This window comes from Syngnathus acus, chromosome 16 (assembly GCF_901709675.1).
Source record: "Syngnathus acus chromosome 16, fSynAcu1.2, whole genome shotgun sequence".
NCBI lineage: Eukaryota > Metazoa > Chordata > Actinopteri > Syngnathiformes > Syngnathidae > Syngnathus > Syngnathus acus.
The window spans coordinates 5886240-5905080 of NC_051101.1; the positions used below are offsets into that span (position 1 = coordinate 5886240).

Below are 18841 nucleotides of genomic sequence, written 5' to 3' on the forward strand. Positions count from 1 at the left end.
GGTTTTAGGTGCTTGTCTATTGCTGTATTGGTGCTGACTTATGATTACAGGATGGGTTCTTGTGTATATATATATATATATAAACCATATGATATGATGGATGGATTGTGCAAATGTACCTCACTTTGTGTACACACAAACACATATTTTGTTCAATTCTGTTCATATTTGCTGTGGAATTGTTAGTTTTGCAGGCCATGTGTCCACTAGAGAGCAGTGTAGCATCAGACACAGTCAGAACTGGTTCAAACCAAATAGAAAAATAATACTGTTTTTTGACTGCCCTTCTCAGCAGTCAGGACACCAACTACGTCACTTGTGAAATTTTACACTCAGTCATGTCACTGCCGCCTGGCAAATAATTCACTGCTCCCACACTAGCCTGTACATCCATTCGGTAATTACAGGACACACGTGGGACCTGGGTACACAGAGGATCGTGCTTAGAAGAGTCCTCACACTTGGTTTCCAGTCGACATGCTGGCAGCAAGGCGGCTCGATCAGTTAAATATGAGGCTTGTAATACAACCACAGAGACAAGACTGATGGGATCAATAAAGAACAACGTTGTACGTCACTGGGAGAACACAGTGAGAGGATAAATATGGACTGGCTCACCTGGAAACACAGCAGCAAGACTGATGGGTAAACAGGACTGACTATATCTTCTCTTGTGTGTTCTCCTCACTCTCATCATTGTAAAACAATTAAATGCTGTGTGCTGATTTGCGGCTCATTTGTTAAAATGATAAGAACATTTAGAGCATTCTGAAAACGCTTTTAAGGCTCACAGAATAGGTTTTATGGATAAGTGGTTCGGCAGTGGAATGAACGAATGAATGGCCATGTTAACTCAAAAACTACCAAATGAAAGATTAGACTCTTCTTTCATTCCCAAAAAGTATTTTTTGTTGTATTTTGCAGTGCTCTGGTATCACACAAGTTTTCTTCCTGCTAGATACTTTGGCTTGTTCTTCCCAAATATTTGATCCGCCTATATTTGTTCACCCCCCAAGCTCATTATTGTATTGCCATGATCATCACCATATTGTCTTTTCCACATTGCTATATTATTTATGGATCATCATTAATGTCACCTTTCATTTCTATACCAGTTTTATATTTTTGTTGCTTGTGTTTTCCTCATCCATTTGCGCATTTTATGCACTGAGTTGTGCACCTTTTTTTCATTTATGTTTTAGGATCAAAGAAGAACCAAAGCCTCAGTCAGCACAGTAAGTAAACTACATTACCCAGAGTGCTTTAGTCTTTGACACTTGTCATTCGGTGTTATGTGCTTCACGTGGCTCTGTCCCCTGTGTCTCAGAGGAGGAGGAAATAAATGTCGCTAAATTCATGGAATGCAACTGCTGCAGTGAGGGAACAGATGACTTCCATGACATTACTGACAATGCCATTTCCTTGCCAGCATTCTTGTTAAAAATCCGAGCCATACAACCTTCTCCCCGTATCTGTCTGTTTTTCTCACCTTGTGTGTTGTCTGCAACTGGCTTGTGTAGGCTTGGACCACAATCTCTGGTTCCTCCCAGATGCTACTTTTCTATTCTGCGGGTGCACAAATCTACTGTATTTTTTCGACAATCTTGACCCCTATAGTGTCTTCTTTCCTCAGCTGAGCATTTGAGCCTGCTCTCATTTCCACTGGCTGTAGCGTTTTCTTGTTTCAGCTTTTCCTCTTTTTCTGGATTTCTATTCAACTATTGCTGGTTTTAGGACCCTAGTTGCTTCTCCGCTGTGTCTTGGCCTCCTCTCTCTCTCTCTTTCTCTCTCTACTCTGGTTGTAGTGAATGTTCCCAAGAATTGTTCACTTCCTGGAAATCACACCCCTGCTTCTTAATGTACCTCGCAGGCTAGATTGTTTTCTCAAGTGATGACTAGCCGCGCTCTATCTGTCATGCTTATTTGCTTATTTGAACAGGTGGTTTCCCTTTAGTGGGATCACTGAGCTGGTAAATAATGTTCTTCAGCCACAGCAAAAGCCCCAAAATGACAAGGAGCCCGAGCCAGACGCGTAAGTAATAGATCATACACAATTTGAACTCACAGCAGACATAACCATACAACTCCACACAGTACAACACAGTTCTAGTGTTTTAACAAAATTGATTTATTTTTGATAAATACATACATCTGTCATTGTGTACCTAAAACATGTTGGGTTTATTAGTTGTATTAGTTAACTCCAGGGATGGTGCGAGGGTTTTTCTCTCCTTGGTCGAAGTGGGAGCTTGACCAAGACATAGGGATCTGGTCAAATAATTGATCAATATATTTTAGACTATCAATTTGGGTCCTAGACAGATTTCCGGTTGCTTTCCAATTGGCAGTTTACCCTTACACATCCATTCCACCCGGTAGAACTCCATGTTGACCACATACATAAAGACTTGCGATTGTAAATATTGAGCAGGTTCAAAGTTTGAGATTGATAAGATTGATATTCCTCTAAAGACACACTATTGCACAGTGAAAGAATATTTTGAGATTTAATGGAGAAATGCGTAAATTTGTCCACTTGGTATGTGTGTAGCATGCATTACACAAAATAAGTTTTAAATCTGTAATTATTAAGTAAGTTTTATTGTTAATGACATGTAAAAGAAATAAAATGTCCTCTACCACATTCAGCATTCAATTAATCGAAGCAAATCTTTCTTCTTAATCATGTCCTAATCATGATAATAATTAATGTGGTTTTGTTTAGTTCACCAGCATATTTTAATTTTTATAATTAAAATAATATTATTATTCAAATAATAATTGTTTTTTTAGCCTTATGTCACTTAGCATTATTAATTAGACAGAGTACCGCAACGCAGCAGCATAAACATCCGTTTTATAGCAGTTGCCATACAGTATGTACAAACAAGAGACTCATGTTACTGGCAGCGTGTCGCTGCTGGGGCACTGCCCAGAGGTAAGAGAGCTCCGATGATGCTAGAATTGGTTGCTACAATGAGCAGCATACAGTCTGATCACTAAGCAGTCTCACCTACACATAACCATGTTTGACTGAATAAGTAAAGCCTCATCATAGTGGACCAACAACTTCTTCTCTTTTCTTCTGGCGTTTTCTCGGAAATGTACTCATTCGTCAAACCTGTACAATCTAATCAAAAAGACAGTCTTTACAAAGAGAATAGTATGCTACGTGAGGTATTCATTTACCAATGTTTATTTATTGTTGTATACTGTGTAGTGATGTAGAACAGCAGTGCATTATAATGAGAAATGTGTGTAGTGCAATACGTATTTTAGTTCTCTCATTTAGCTAAATAAGATAACCAATGCAGTAGAAACCTAGCTAGTCATCCATTTTCTATACCACTTGTTCTATTCAGGGGTTTATGAAGCAAGAGCCCATCCCAACTGACCTCAAGTGAAAGGCATTTTAATAGTAATAATATATACTTTAGACTGCATGCCAGTCAACACATGTAGGGTTGCAAAAGCGTGAAGAATTTCTGGCAGGTTTCAGGTAAATTTACCTTAGTGTGACAATTTGTGTTTGGGAAATACTCCAAATTACAGTTATTAAAACTAATGGGAATTGATGGTAATTTAATCGATCAGTATAATATCCTCCAAAGTCCCAACCTATTTCTTTGTGTCCACTAAAATGGACATTTGATTTTGGTGCACTGCATATTTGTTGACTTATTTCAGCTATCCTACTAAGCCCTGGTGTGCTCAGTGGAAGACGTCCAGGCCTTTCTGTGTGTTTGGTATGTGGGATCCAAGGAACTTTACTTTCTTACAGAGACGAAATGAAGACTGCAGCAAAACGCAAATGTCAAGAAAAGAGACAAATAGTAATGTAATCAAATGTAAAAAATTCTCAGACAACTAAGTGGGAACTACGAGCATTTTCATCTGGCATGTAAACCGCCGCTCTATCCATGACAATATTGAAACCTCTCTCAGTTGGACGAATTGAAGCTCTACATAATATTACACAATAATACATACATAATACACAACAATACATACATAATACACAATAATATAGAAGTATACCACTCTGACAATTAATATCGCCAGCTCAGATGATATTCCAATTGTAATGCGTGATTGTTCAGTATTAAAATTCGGTGGTGAAGTGCCAGGAGTGGGCATCGGATGTTTGAATGAAATAGCAGATGGAGTAGAAACAAGATTGTCGGTAGTCTCTGATCCTCTTGGACAGTGGCCATTTAACTTGCAGAACAGTTATCGTCACCCTGTTATCAGACCTTCTGTCATCAAATGAGATTTAGTGAGCTCTGTTGAACAAGGCGGCGCACTAATCTCGTCTTGTTTATCACACAAAGGCTGCGACACTTCTAATCCCGCAGTGCAACGAGGGGCATGCTGCTGGCACACCATCATGTTTTGATGCCACATGCACACAAACAAAAGCGTGCATGCACATGCGCACACAAGTTACTCGTCAGGTAGTGTAGATGGCTGCTATACTTAGACTCCAAAGCACTGGCGGAGGGTAAAGGAAGCACGTTTCACTCAAACACAGACCTGTATGTGGTAAAAGGATAGCGCTACTCAATAATTCACAAGCTCTAATGAATGTTGCAGGGGATATGTGGGGCGAAACCAATTCTAATCGCCATATTATGAAGTCAGCCCAGTGTTTAGTTTCTAAGGAGACGCTCAATTGACATGTGTCATCCAAAATGCATGTGAAGAGCCCATGTGTTTTCAGTAGCCTCTGAGGACGTGTCAAGAGTTCAGCATCTTCTGCAAAAGATCACGTGTTGTGTATCAGTAGGAGGCCATCTAAAGGACAGAGGTGGTAACACAATTAGGCAGATGTGATAAATATACATTACCACCAGTGCGTGTCTGTTCTCTGACAATCTGTAGAATATGTTAATGCTCCTGACTGTTTTTTTTTTTTTTGCCACCGTATGATTATGTGTCCATAAAATCTCATCATCACCAATACAAGGTTATATCAATTTATACTATTAATTTATTATTTATTTGATTATTTATATATTATTTATATCAATTTGATAGTTGAATGTAGGACTCAATACTGTATATTACAAGCACCTTTCTGAATGCAATACTACTTCAGTGTTGGCGACGCACAGGCAAACAAGACTCCAATTCAATTGAACTTAGTGTATTATTAGACCTGTTTAACGTGTCGTCCTATCTACCCACAGGAAATTGCACCAGCAGTTTGAGTCATACAAGGACCAGGTCAAGAAGATGGGTGATGAGACAAAGCAGGCTCAGGAACAGAAGAGCGAAGCCCCAACTTGCGGGATATGCCACAAAACCAAGTTTGCTGATGGCTGTGGCCACCTCTGTTCATATTGCCAAACAAAATTCTGTGCTCGGTGCGGAGGACGAGTGTCTCTGCGGTCAAATAAGGTAACGCTGGTTTGCATGCTTGGAACGATCTATTTATAAGGACACACATACAGATGTCCTGCCCTCAGGAACATTTCTCTCCGCTCTACTCAGTGAAATCATAATCTGGGAATTGAGCCAGTGGTGTCTCTCACAGTGATGAATCTTTTTCAGTATTTTGCCCTCTACAAGAGACTGTCTGCAACATTTCTGTTGTGATTATGCTCACTCTTAACACAATGGGCTCATATTTTTGTGCCAAGTGAAAGTCTGGCGCAAGTTGCAGTGTGAATCTGTGCAAGGGCGGGTTAAACTAAGGTTTAGTATTTTCGCAGACCCGCGTAGCAAGGCTATTCTCCGTCGTTGTCTGCGTAATCACAGCCAACTTGTTTTGCCACCAAATGAAGATCCTCACATTTTATCAAAATTATACTCGAGAAGCGTGTTGACATAGCAGAAGACACTGATTCATGCCGAGTGTAACTTAAACTGTATTTCACCACTGGAAGGAACTACGACTCATTTTCTAATTATTCAATTATTAAATTTTTTAATTATTAAATTAAATGTACCCAAACAGACTGAAGGCAAAGATTGCATTATTTGATGGGTTTACATTTTTATCCTGGCCTTAAATGTTTCTATCCCAACCGGTGCAATCTAATTGCTGTTAGAGTATGTGGCTGTGCTACCAGGACAATCTTTCTTACTGCCCACTTATTCCCTCTTTCTTCCTCCCCTTTTATTTTCCTCTTTTCTATCTATTTGCTGCATTCCTGCTTTCACGGCATTGCAACAGGAGGACAAAGTGGTTAGCGACATCCTTTATTTCATTTGCTGGGAGTGTGTCTGAAACGTTGTTGTTCCTGTGACGTACTCATGCACATACAGCAGCCAAAAACAATTAAAACCAACAAACAAAAAAATCTGAATACGGCGGTCTGTGTGAGTTTATCACCCAATGCCCAATCAGAACTATCACTGGTGTTTAATCTCAACAAAGCAAATGTAAAAAGTTTTATAATGGAGAGTGTGAATAGTGTTGAACATACTGGCGATTAGATTAAAAATATATCATGTGTGATCATTTTTTTTTAGTAGTGTATAGATGAACAGATGTCGCAGCAAGGTGTGGAATGATCTGAGAAACTTAATAATGGTGATAGTTCTAACCAGAATTTTGTTCTATTTGCCTTGAGCCTATGAATATTGCTTAAACCGTCTTGGCCTATTAGAAAATAACAAAAATATCTGCAGCAACAAGCAGCAAGTAAAACCCTCAAAGATGTTTTGTTTTCTGTTTAGAGGGTAGTCGGGAGATCCGCCGGCTGGCCGTGGCTAATTGGAGGGTAGGCACATGGTCCTAGGGAAGTGCCACTTAGTGAATAGAGGCAATGACACCTCTCGCTAAGTAGTGTTCTGGCCTTTTTACCCTCAAGGTCAACCATCAATACACACTGTGGATGCTGGTGTTAAATATTAATGTGATGTTGTACAAAATAGAATCTCATGAATGAGTTGATGTGTACCGAGACAAGGAGCTACAACTCCTGGGAAATGCGTAAACAGAACAAGACTTGACATTTTGCCATCATTCAAACTCATTTGTCTGGTGCTATCACATGCCTGTAAACACACACACACACACGGGATAGTTCGTTATTGTTGCTTCTTTATATAATTGCTTCATGATCATAGAGTCCATGTATATTATCAAGTGAAAATATACAGTAAAGATAGCGAATCCAAACTGCTGATGGAAATTAGCACCGCTATTGTGGTCATTTTTAACCATCAAATAGCTTATTTTAGCATAAACATTGAAGTATATTAATGAGATGTCAATGTAATGAAATATAAAATGGCTTAATCAAATAATGGCAGAAAATGCCACTTATAAATAGATATGTATCTTTCTGATTTGTATCTATCAAGTATAATAAGGGAACACTCACTGTTTTTGTATAATGATATGCAAATGAGCTATCAAACAGTGCTACTCTACTCTTGCTGTTGTGACGACTGCAGTGAGTGAGATCTCATTCTTTGAACCAGCATTGAATATTTACTAGTCTGAGTCTATGTCTGGAGTCAGCAGCAAGCAGCGCAATTGCGCTCTGGAATTTGATATAGTAGATTTAGAATTGGAAGGCTCTTTGAGTCTACACTCACCATTCTTACTTGACTTACAACATTTTATCAAACTAAAAACAGAAAAATTCTGCTTAAAAAATTCAAGGAAGCAGTGACATTTGGATTCTTATAACCTTTGCTATAGTGTGACTGTTTCAATGTTTTGAAGACCTCAGAATGCCTGCATGTCCTGGTAGATGGAGTTCACCACCAGTTCTCTCATGCTTCCTCTAATGTGGCTTCAAAAGAGCCTGAGGAACCTACAGTCTCCAGGGTGGAAGTCATTTGTGATTAAAGCAACTCTTGAAATCACTACTTCCAAGCCCTCTTTTTTTCTTCATCCCATTGTTAGATTATATCTGAAATTAGTGAACTTTGAGTGGAATTGTAGTTACTTGACCCATTTGAACATACAGTAGGAACACATTGAAATATGACGTTTTTTTTGTATTTAAATGTTTGTAGTGAGGAAAGGCAGTTCAGAAAATGGATGAATGGATTGATGTAGTTTTAAAGGCATACAGTACTTTATGCAGTAATCAACAATATAACAATTAGTGGGACTCTGTCATGGTAACCAAATTGTCTGGTATACAGGAATGTTCTCTAAGTTATATGTCGTATGTGATCCAAGACTATGCTCGTTTCAAAACAAGATGTTTATTTTCATTGGCATCTTTAGATTCTGCCTCTTTGACTTCCATTTCCACTTGATATTTATTATTATTCTTCATGGGTAAAGATGAATACATATAAAAAATATGACCAGGAAAGTGTTGTGCTTTCAGTAAGAAGTAAAAACTAGGTACATTCATGTATCATGTCTCACTAGAATTAGGATTTTTGCTGTGAGAAAAATGTTGAATTGTGGAAAAATTTTAATTTTTTAAATTAGAAAAGAAAAGCTTGCAAGGTGTGAATGTTTGGAATATGTTAAAGTAGGAATCGTTTCAATCGGACAAGAATTGTAGAAGTACTTAATGGATGAAATGCATTGTTGTAAAATGCATAGAAATATATGGTGGAGTGACCTGGCATTACTGCCGTATATAGTTGGATTCTGGGAGTGAAATGGAATTGAAAATAATGATTCTTACTGTATGTGAACGCTGCATCATTCCTGCAACTTTACATCATATTTTTGTCCCCGTGACTTCATCCTCTTGCAGTTATTTGAGGACAAAATGCACTCTGATTGCATTGCCAACGAGAGTGGTCACAGCACACAGCAAATGACAAAGTGCGCCTAACGGGAGCAGAAACATTTTCAGTCAGCATTCAGCGCTCCCATGTTGCTCTGTCTTATTGCTGGATCGAGGGGGTTGCCGCATATAAATGGAGCTCAGGATGGAGTTAACGGCAGGCTGACCGAGTCATGGATGAATTAATGCACTGGTGATGGGATGCACAACCTCATTTGGCAGGTCCTTGCTTGATTCACATGCTTCTCTCCCAGACTAGTCCCGACAGCTATTTCGGATCGTCTGCAGCTGGAAACATTTTATTTTCAGTCAGGCAGCTTCAATATTTGGACTGATAGAAACTAGGGCAGAGACTGCGGTGTTGTCGGTCGGATCGGAGCGGATGTGGCCGGTCGAGTGTCCGGTGTAACCTTCACTGCTCCCGGCAGCTGGCGTCTGGATTTGGAGCTGTCCGCGGTCCTGAAGGTCGGAGTAGCTGGTTTGTTTGTTACGAGAGCTGCAGACAGCCCAGCCCGCCTTACGGAGTGATTGAATTGAACACTCTGTGTTTCTCTCAGCACCACAATGGGTAAGCTAGCGAGTGTGACCATTTTAATATTTTATGCTACGCATGCATGCATAGTTGCGTTCGGTCATTGAGAGCAGCTTGTTCATGTGTTAATGTCTTATTTGAAGCTTTGAAACTTGTAAACCTGTGCATGAAAAAAAGCGGAGACTGATGGGATGTGTGAGTAAAGCACATATTCACATGTACAATGATGTAAATGTATTCCCAACCTCATTCCCGTGTCTCTGAGCTTCAAACAGGGCACATAAATATTCATGAAGTCTATTATTATTGCTGGCGCGCACACTAAAATTAGAAGCTCATTAAAATGTGATTCACCACGTGCAGCCACCGTTGGAGCATGTGGATGTTGCAGCTTGCCTTATTTTCATCTTCTGCACACGCAGTGCCTCTAAAAGTGTCATGGAGACTTTTTGCTCTTGAAAATGCCACAAAAGCCTAATTTCACTGACAGAAAAACACAAACAATAACAAATTGTAGTATTTATATTTGGACAGGTATGTCCTGTAACAAAAATGCCTGGGCAGTCTGTATACAATGTTAGTCCTTTAAATTCATTATTCATTGGCTGAACCAGCACCATAAAGTGACTGTAGTTCCCCCAGCTGTGGCAATAATTTTCTCTGGAGTGTATTAGCTCCTATCCTTATTGATGATTGCAGCTCAGTCTGGGCGCGGTCCAGCCTCGGATGGTCTGAGATGGGCTCCACTCCCTGAACAATGAGTCTTTTAATGAGTCGTTCAGCTCCCCTCGGTGCAGGTAAAGGAGAGATACGGCAAGGCAATATGATACCTATGACAGCTCATTTAATGCCCCATCAATATTGCAGCATTGGCCATCTCCACTCTTAACCTCACTTCTTTGTTCTTGTCTTCTTTGTTATTATTTTTGGGACTTTTACAAAGATCTCCCTCAACAAATTTGTCTGTCACTATAGTGTGTGATACTTGCTCTTCCTGACTTTTTAATTAGATTAATATGGCACTAATGATAATGACTACCATTTTTTTAACAACGTTTTGCATGATAGTTATCATAGCAACATAGTAATAGTAATATAGGTATAGTAGTAATAACAATTACTATAGTATCAATAGTCATTTTAACGGTAATTAAAATACAGCAATATAGTAATAGTAATATAGGTATAGTAATAGCAACTACTATAGTATTAATAGTCATTTTAATAGTAATTACAATACAATAGTATAGTAATAGTAATTTAGGTATAGCAATTACTATAGTATTAATAGTCATTTTAATAGTAATTAAAATACAGTAGTATAGTAATAGTAATATAATAACTTAACATATGTCTTGATAGACGTTCGCTGTTGGGACATTTCTTGATTACAGTATACGCAAGTCACTGACAGGTATAAGAATCAATCATTAACACGAGGACTGAGAGTTATTGAACAATGTAAAGTGATCATGAGTGTGCGATTACTGAACAATTACAGTTATGTAAATGTTTCAGAGCCATCAAGGAGTATGTTATTATGTAAGTCAGAAAGTCTGTCTGAAATTTTTTTTTTGATAGTCATGTTTCCCATATCATGTTTCAGCAGGAAAACATTTGGCATTTATAAAGTCTAGCCAAGAGAAAAGAAATGAAAAAGGCAATGAATACCTAACTTCCCTTATAGAAATAAATGAATGCTATTGATTTGATTTGACGCGGAAAGTGGCTGTCAACCTGAGCACACTGAATACCTGCAGCAATTCTGCTGATTCACTCTCCTCATGTGAAGTAATGTTGTAGTGCAGTTTATTGGCCACAAGGAGCTGCTCACTGCTCTTCACTGCTTCTCACGCTGAAATGTTAAACCTTCAGAAATAGAAATATGAAAGACAGCATAAGAAGAAGCTTTACTCTAGGTTTTAAATGATCTCTTTTTATGTGGCTCATACCAGTTTGAAACATTATTTATAAAAAGAATGACATTCAGAACTATAGATTCTACATTCAGAATTAGCTGTTTGTGCAGTCGTTACTGTACAAACTTCACAATAATCATATATAACTCATTTGTAGGGTATACACGACAGCCCATGATGCTGTGGTTGTTATATGTGGCAGTGCTTGGGTTTTTAGCTTTCTATTTTTAGCTGCAGGTTCAATGACTATGAAATGTGCAAACACAAGGAGAAATGGCCCTGCCTGAGGGCTGCAGCCCCCAACCCCCTTCCTGCACTCATCCATGGAGAGTTAATATGAAGGGGAGTGTGTGTGTGTGTGTGTGTATGTGTGTGCGTGTGTGCGCGTGTGTACGCGCTTGCCTTATGTGTCTATATACAGTCAGGTCCATTAGTGTCGGCGCAGTGATGCCATTACCACATGTTCGCTTCTGTATACCAACCCAATGGATATGAACAAAAAACGTAAAAGTATAGTGTTTCATCTTTAATTCAATGCATTTGAAAATACATAAACAATCTAGGAAATAAATAGCAATTTACATATAGATGGACAAAATTGTTGGTACCCCTCTGTTAATGAAAGAATGCACAATGTCAAGTCAAGTTTATTTGTAAAGCCCTTAATCGCAGAAAAGTCTCCAAGGTCTTCACAAACCCACAGTTGACAGATATTACCAACATCCTCTGCTGTGGTGTACAGAAATAACTTGAATCTGAAGAAAGTCATAATTAAAAAATAACCAATGAAATTCCCATGTTGCTTTTCATTGTGATTCTACAGAGCCACAGAAGTGACAAGTAATTTTCTCACTCATGTTTTCAGTTTTCACATGCTTTGCAAAAAGTTTAATGTGGTTCAGCAATGAAGAAAACTAGCCCCGGTGGCGAGTGGGTCTTACCTCGTCCGATGGCTAACGTTTGACTGAAGAACTCTGACCATGACCTCGGTTAAAGGCAGTCACGGCCTCGCCGACTACACTCCACTGGGACGCATAAAGCACAATTTGTAGCCTCACAGCTTCCATTGTGTGTCACTACTGTTATAGCCTATCTGTAACTTTGATAGCTGTTCACAAATGTGTCAATATCACATAGGCTGGTGGTACATGATGTCTGTAAGAGTCTGAATTGAAAATATGACTGTTATCACTTGTCATTGTTGATTGCTGCATTAAGTAATAACTTTGTTTCAGCTAGGGGTCAGCCCGCAGTATGATTCCTTTATCTGCACATTATTGTTAATATTCCCATAACTTAAGTGTTTAATGAGCTTAACTGGTAGATGATTTACCCCAAAGTCCAAAATATATCAAATAAACATGCAGAAGTATGAAGCTGTTGATTCCATAGTCTATTAGTGTAAATTAAATCACGGTACAAGCACAGTCAAACTCAAAACACAAATAGGGACATCACTCATTCTACATCTTGTCAACTAGTCAGAAATCAAAGCTTGTTAATACATCAACAACTGTACTGTATTGATGATATACCAGCACCCAGGATTTGGACATTACAGGAAATCATTTGGCAAGACCACTGCACTTTACATACAGATGCTATCTGTATCGCTGATGCCAATTCAGCTTTGCAGCTCTGATAGCCAGAGAGGCAGCATTCAAGTCCTGCTTGCGCTAATAACAGTAATGCACTGACTCAGCACTGAGACTTTTAAGACGGGCGGTTTTGGTTCTGTGTGTGTGTGTGTGTGTGTTTTGTGTGGGTGAGGGGTGGAGCGAAAGCTGTTTTCCATTTAGTCCACTGGCCGCATGGCCTGTCAATCATTTTCCTTTCTCCTGTCTTTACAGACACACTTCATGATAAGTTGGTGTGGTATAGATATGGTCACTTGTACCAGACTGTTCACACCAGAAGGTACTGGGACCTGGTGTGTGTGTGTGTGTTTGATTTGTGAGGCTAATGTGGTTAGCTGGACGTTGTAGCTGCAAAGTAGAGCAGATAAAGGCACAGCATCAGAGCAGTAAAAACCTTCTCTAGTCTTTAGAGCACTTAACAAAAGAAACATCACCCATACATCCATTGTCTGAACCGCTTATCCTCACGAGGGCCGCGGGCGTGCTGGAGAACATGCAAATTTCACACAGGAAGGCCAGAGCTCGGGATCAAACCCGAACCTCTGCAGTCAACCAAAAGTTTCCATTTAAGAAAGATCAAGAGCTATGCTCTGAGATGTACAGAAGACTCACAGACGCAAAATTTCAAAAACACGAATAAAATAACAACTTTAATTTTGTGAAAGGCTGCTGTATGTGTGAAATAAATCATCTTTCCCATAATCAACGGCCAATTTATGAATTTTGTTTTAGTGGGGTGAAAACCTCGTGTTTTGATTTACAAAGTAAAAAGTAGTCCCATCATGTGACTGTCGATTTTTTTGGATTTGAAAAGCTTTTTACCAATCAACGGTGGTGTATGCCTTTGTTTTGTAAACAATTTATTAGCATATGTTCACAGATTATTCCATTACAGCTCATCATAAACAATGTACCATACGGGATACAAATTCTACATACCCTTGCTCAAATGCCATGATTTTTGGATACAAAAAAAAATTGACCAACCTAAACCCTTAATGTACTGTATAACCTCTCAAGCTCAACTGAAAAGTGTTTTTATAAGACACAAGTAGAAATAAATAACTGAGATAATGTGGTTAACCAATAATAACATTCAATCCCGTGTTAAATGGGAGTCAACAAACTGCTGTTACCATTTTAAAGAGCCCCTGATTAACCCCAAATCAAGTTTAGCTGTTCAAGTAGTGTTTTTATTCATTGTTCAAAGGTATCAGTCAGGAAGGGTACTCAAGAATGTCCAAGGCATTAGTCATACCTTTGAAATACAATGATGTCATCAAGTTGAGAAAATATAGTACAACAGTGACATTTCCAAGAACTGGATGTTCCCTCATAAGTCATTAAAAGATGAGAATAAAACTGCTCTGCCAAGAATCTGACAGCAACAGTGAAGGAGTTGCAGGAATTTCTGGCAAGTAGTGGCTCTTTAGTATATGTAGCAATCTCCCTTCTTTTTATAGTTGGGCTATGGGGAAGCGAGGCGAAACAGAAGCCTTAGACTTCCAAAGAAAAACAGCCAAGCTCTGCTGCATTTCGCAAAAATACACGCTAAAATCTCCCAAATGCATGTAGGGAAATGTGGTACATTTTGGGCATAATTACATATTTTTAATTCCACTGAATAAGATATTTGGTGCAAACTTAACACGGGTCATCACCGAGAGAACACCATACATACAGTGAAGGATTTTGGAAGCGGAATCATCATCTGAATAAATACGTCCATTTAAACGTAGCCCATGTTAGCACAAAACCTTCATGTTTCTGCTAGAAAGAAATACCAAGAAAAGCCTGTTAGAACATCTGAACTTTATTTGGGGTTAATCAGAGGCACTTGAAATGGTAGCAGATGTGTGCTGACTCCCATTTAACAAAAATTTGAATATTACCTCAGGTGTTTATTTTTCTCAATTAAGTTGCACAAGTAAAACTTTTAAATTATTACAATTGATTGTCATTATTTTAACATGGCTAAAACCTGGCATTTGAACTTGAATGTGTAGATGTTTTATTGCTGCTGTGCACTCCCTCCCACATTGCTAATATTTCTCCTCTTCCTTCCTGTAGGTGATGTGGGTATGCAACTTGTGCCGAAAACAACAAGAAATCCTCACCAAATCGGGGGCGTGGTTTTATGGCTCGACCCCTGGTCAGGTGCGGGCTGTGTTTGAAGGTGGGCCGCAGGGGAAGAAGGCCAAACTGCAGGACCCGTCACTATACCCTTACCAGGGTGCCTCAGGGGACTTGACACCAACGTCAGACAGAAGCAGACGTCACGGCGGGCTCCTGCCCAGACAGGCGTCCCTTGACAACGGCTCACTGAGGTACTCTGGACATGGCGATGCACCCATAGACAGGTTAGTTTCAGAACTACATGTAATTGCAATATGCATGTGGGATTGATCATATATTCTTTAGTTGTTTTTATTAGATGCGTTCAAAATGATTATATGCTTCGTGGAGTTGTCTGGCGTAAGGAACAGAAGACTTTTAATGCTTGCGCTAATGTGTGTGAGGTTGGCGCAGAGCAGTGACTCAAGCTGTGTCTCCTTGCAAGCCAGTCAAGACGCCACATATAAAACAGCTTGTACATGGAGCCCATGAGACCTGTAAAGGAGACACAGACAGATACAGTAGCTCTCAGCAATTCTTCAACAGCCATTCGCCCAACCCACTCACACGTATCAGAAAAAAATATGTAGGATGTACCGTTGGCAGATAGAGGGTGAATGTTCTCTGTCTTTTTTTTTTTTCTTTTCTTCAAGTAAGATCACACATTTACCTGTTTTTCTGTTTTAACTTGCTGGCCAGTTCATAATGCTTTAGGGTTTCAACTTAGTTATGTACGTATGTTTTTTTGAGGATGAAAGTGAGAATGGGTCAAATTTTAGCACAACACTTGCATGGGCTCTCAGGTATTGATTTTGGTACCATGTAAGGCAGCACATGTCCACATGGTGGCTCCTTCTTCTTTCTTCTGCCAAAGTTCTCATTCCAGTAGACATTCTTCACAAAGTGTTTCCTCCTCGTTCGCTCATCATACATGTTTGTAGTCTGGTATCAGTTAGTACGAATCACCCAGAATCCTTTTTTATATATAATCTCAGTGCTGTCTGCTTCAATAATGGGATTATGCTTCTGTACAAATGGACAGTACAATGCAACTTTATTTACTATATAGTGCATTTCACAACAGTCTTTATGAAGAACATTTGGTGCGGTGGAGTAGAACCACAACACAATTCATATTTGCATACAATAGATGTCTAATTTCAGGTAGACGTCAACATCTATCAGTCACTTTCTGTTCGCATTGCAGTGCAAGAAATTTGTCAGTTACAGGATTTTCGAAAATTAGGGAATCTTGAGATAGCGCTGATTCTGGATGTTAAAGAATAGTTAAACAGAACATTAAAGTTCTTCTGCGGACCAAATGTACAAATACCAACTAAATTTGGGTGAAATGAGGCGAGGCTTTTCTTTTTATTCATTTCATGGGCATAATTAAAACAGATGTCCACCAAAGGTGTTGTCATGTCACAGAGAAGTCTACTAAAGATAACATCCCGTCGTTCCTGCACATATAATAATAATAATAATAATAATAATAATATAGAAGATAGATGGATGGATAATAATAATAACAATAATAATAATAATAGAAAATCTGGCCAAGAGGCTCAAAGACAATATTGATAGTCATTATTTCATAATCACAATGTTTCATAGAAGTTTGCTTTTGCAAATAATATCCTCAGTAAATTATTACTTTATTAGTACATTAATTTTCCTTCAGTCAATTTTTTATTGCCCGTGGCAAATCAACTTTCAAGCCGCATAATCAAGAATTACTCTCCATAGAATCAGGATAATCAGGATTGTTCTTCTTGGAATCAACACTGCAGATTCCTGGAGGGACTACACAATGATACCAAATTCAGACTTTCCCATTTCTACTCGCCTTTACATTTTAGAGGCATGCAACGACAAACACGTTATAGCTGTCCAAATATATTTTTTTTGATAGCATGGTGCCTTCAATTATACAACCTCCCCTCTCTTTTGTGAAAACAATACTGCTTTATTTGGGACATGATCTGTACTATTTGGAATTTGACGATAGTGTATCTGCAAATTCCAAGCATTTTGACTACAAGGATACTGAGTAAGTGTGATCCAGTTGGCTGGTTTTGTGGAGGACACTTATTGCCCTTTTGTTGTAAAGTTGTTAAGGAACTGATTAAACTAATGCGAGAGTCTATCAGGGGTAGATGAGTAGTTAATGCCTGGGAGACTTAGTAGTTCAATTAATGTCTCTAACATTATGGAATGAAATAACATGGTATTGTTTGAGCTTGAATACTGTGTTAAGATTGAAGTGAAACACGAGATATACTATGTTTTATTACTGCGGTAAGGCTTCTGTGTAGGGGCACACAATTCACCAGCAGAAAGAAGGGAGACGGTACTTTGTCTCACAGGGGCCACAACGTATGATTGACGTGAGCCAAGCTTTTGGTTATACAAGCAAACTACTCATATGCAGCTACTCCAGTGATGTGAGAAAAAAAAAGAGTGAGTCACAGTCAGCAATGCACGCTCAGCCATTTATTGAACAGTGTACAGTCAAGCACATAAATGCAAAATGAGAACACATGCTAAGACACATGTCAAGACACTCAGACTGGTCTAACCAAGTCTCCTAAAGGTACACAGCTCAGAAACACAGTTGTTGAGACTTCCAACTCAACTTTATTTATAGAGCATTTTACAAACAATCGCTGTTGTTACAAAGTGCTGTATAAGATGGAACATAAAAAGTATGTATTTATTTTTAAACAGTGTATTTCTTACAATGCAGTGCTTTTTTTCTTTATTACAAACACGTAAAATAGTGGGCGCGGGGGGGGGGGGGTCTATAACAAATTAATGGCTTTTCAATTCATTTCACAAGGGGATACAGATTTGATTGTCATAGCTTGAAAGGTGCATGAGATGATGGGACGGTTGGTTATTGATGAATAAAGCTTTAAACTCGATGGGTCGGAATTGCTCTCGTCCAGCCTCCACCCATCGCGTATATATCCGCTCGTGTCGTGAACACACAAATCCCACTTGAGAGCTGGATTTGCTGTCGGACGCCACTGCATTGAAATGATGAGCTGATGGTGTGACCCCAGACGCGGAAAACCCCCCGACAACAGCGTGGACGCCTCTGGGGTGTTCTGCGATGTATCTGCCGCTGTGCGCCTTTGCCAGAGCGCGCAGGAGAAGAGATATGACAAAGAGTGGGTTGCATCCCAGTGCAGCAGCGCGCGTGTGCGTATGTGCTAGCGAGACGGCGTTCCTCGACAAAAATATGACTTGGATGTGAGGTAGCTCCGGGGAGGAGATGCAGCTCCCGATCGCCGTGTAGGATGGGGATGTTTCCCCACCTCAACCTTCCTGCGGGCGGACACTCGCCGATCGCAGCCCCGCGTGAGGACGTTTGTGTCACGACCAGGAGAATAAACGACGCCGTTTGGGTACCTGCAACGCGTTCTTACTGCAAGTCCGAAGAATTATGACCAAAGGATCCCACCCGGAATGCGTCTCACCTAAGGATACGCTTGTCGAGGAGCTATTGGTGAAATATGGAACTTGATCGGCGTCGTCGCGTTTAATGCGCCCCGTGAGATACTAATCAACACAAAACGGGGAGAATGTGTTGAAGGGGGAGACGGAGGCTTTGGGATGTGTTGTGGGTGAAAGAAAAAAAAAAAACTGCAAAGAGGAGAGGTGCTATCGAACACAAAAGAAAGAAAGCAAGCAAGCAGGAGGGCGAAAATGCAGTTTGAGACATTGCGTCAGTTTTGTAGCTCGGTTCTATCCCATTTCAATGGGGCTTTCTCGGCGCCTCAGAATATCTTGCAGACTGAACTGCTGGAGCAGGCGCTGAGCAACATAGGGTGAGTGCTTCCTTAGCGAAGACTAATTTATGAGGAAGGGATTCCCCGTTACCGTGTCAAGCCAGAATTCGTGGTGGGAGGATTGTTG

General features: G+C 39.6%; 1 protein-coding gene across 48 annotated transcripts in view; it reads left to right on the plus strand.

The window, feature by feature from the left end:
* Nucleotides 1–18841, plus strand: part of rims2a (regulating synaptic membrane exocytosis 2a) — a 90907-nt gene that overhangs the window by 11635 nt on the left and 60431 nt on the right. For 21 of the 48 annotated variants that reach the window (XM_037273688.1, XM_037273692.1, XM_037273721.1 and 18 more), the window contains exons 3-7: nucleotides 1203–1235; nucleotides 1940–2032; nucleotides 5190–5400; nucleotides 6179–6190; nucleotides 14873–15162. In XM_037273688.1, the coding sequence (XP_037129583.1) occupies nucleotides 1203–1235; nucleotides 1940–2032; nucleotides 5190–5400; nucleotides 6179–6190; nucleotides 14873–15162 (639 nt within the window). Of the gene's footprint in view, nucleotides 1–1202; nucleotides 1236–1939; nucleotides 2033–5189; nucleotides 5401–6178; nucleotides 6191–14872; nucleotides 15163–17759; nucleotides 18754–18841 lie in introns of those variants that run through there. The other 27 variants (XM_037273697.1, XM_037273714.1, XM_037273722.1 and 24 more) reach the window with 6 other exon arrangements.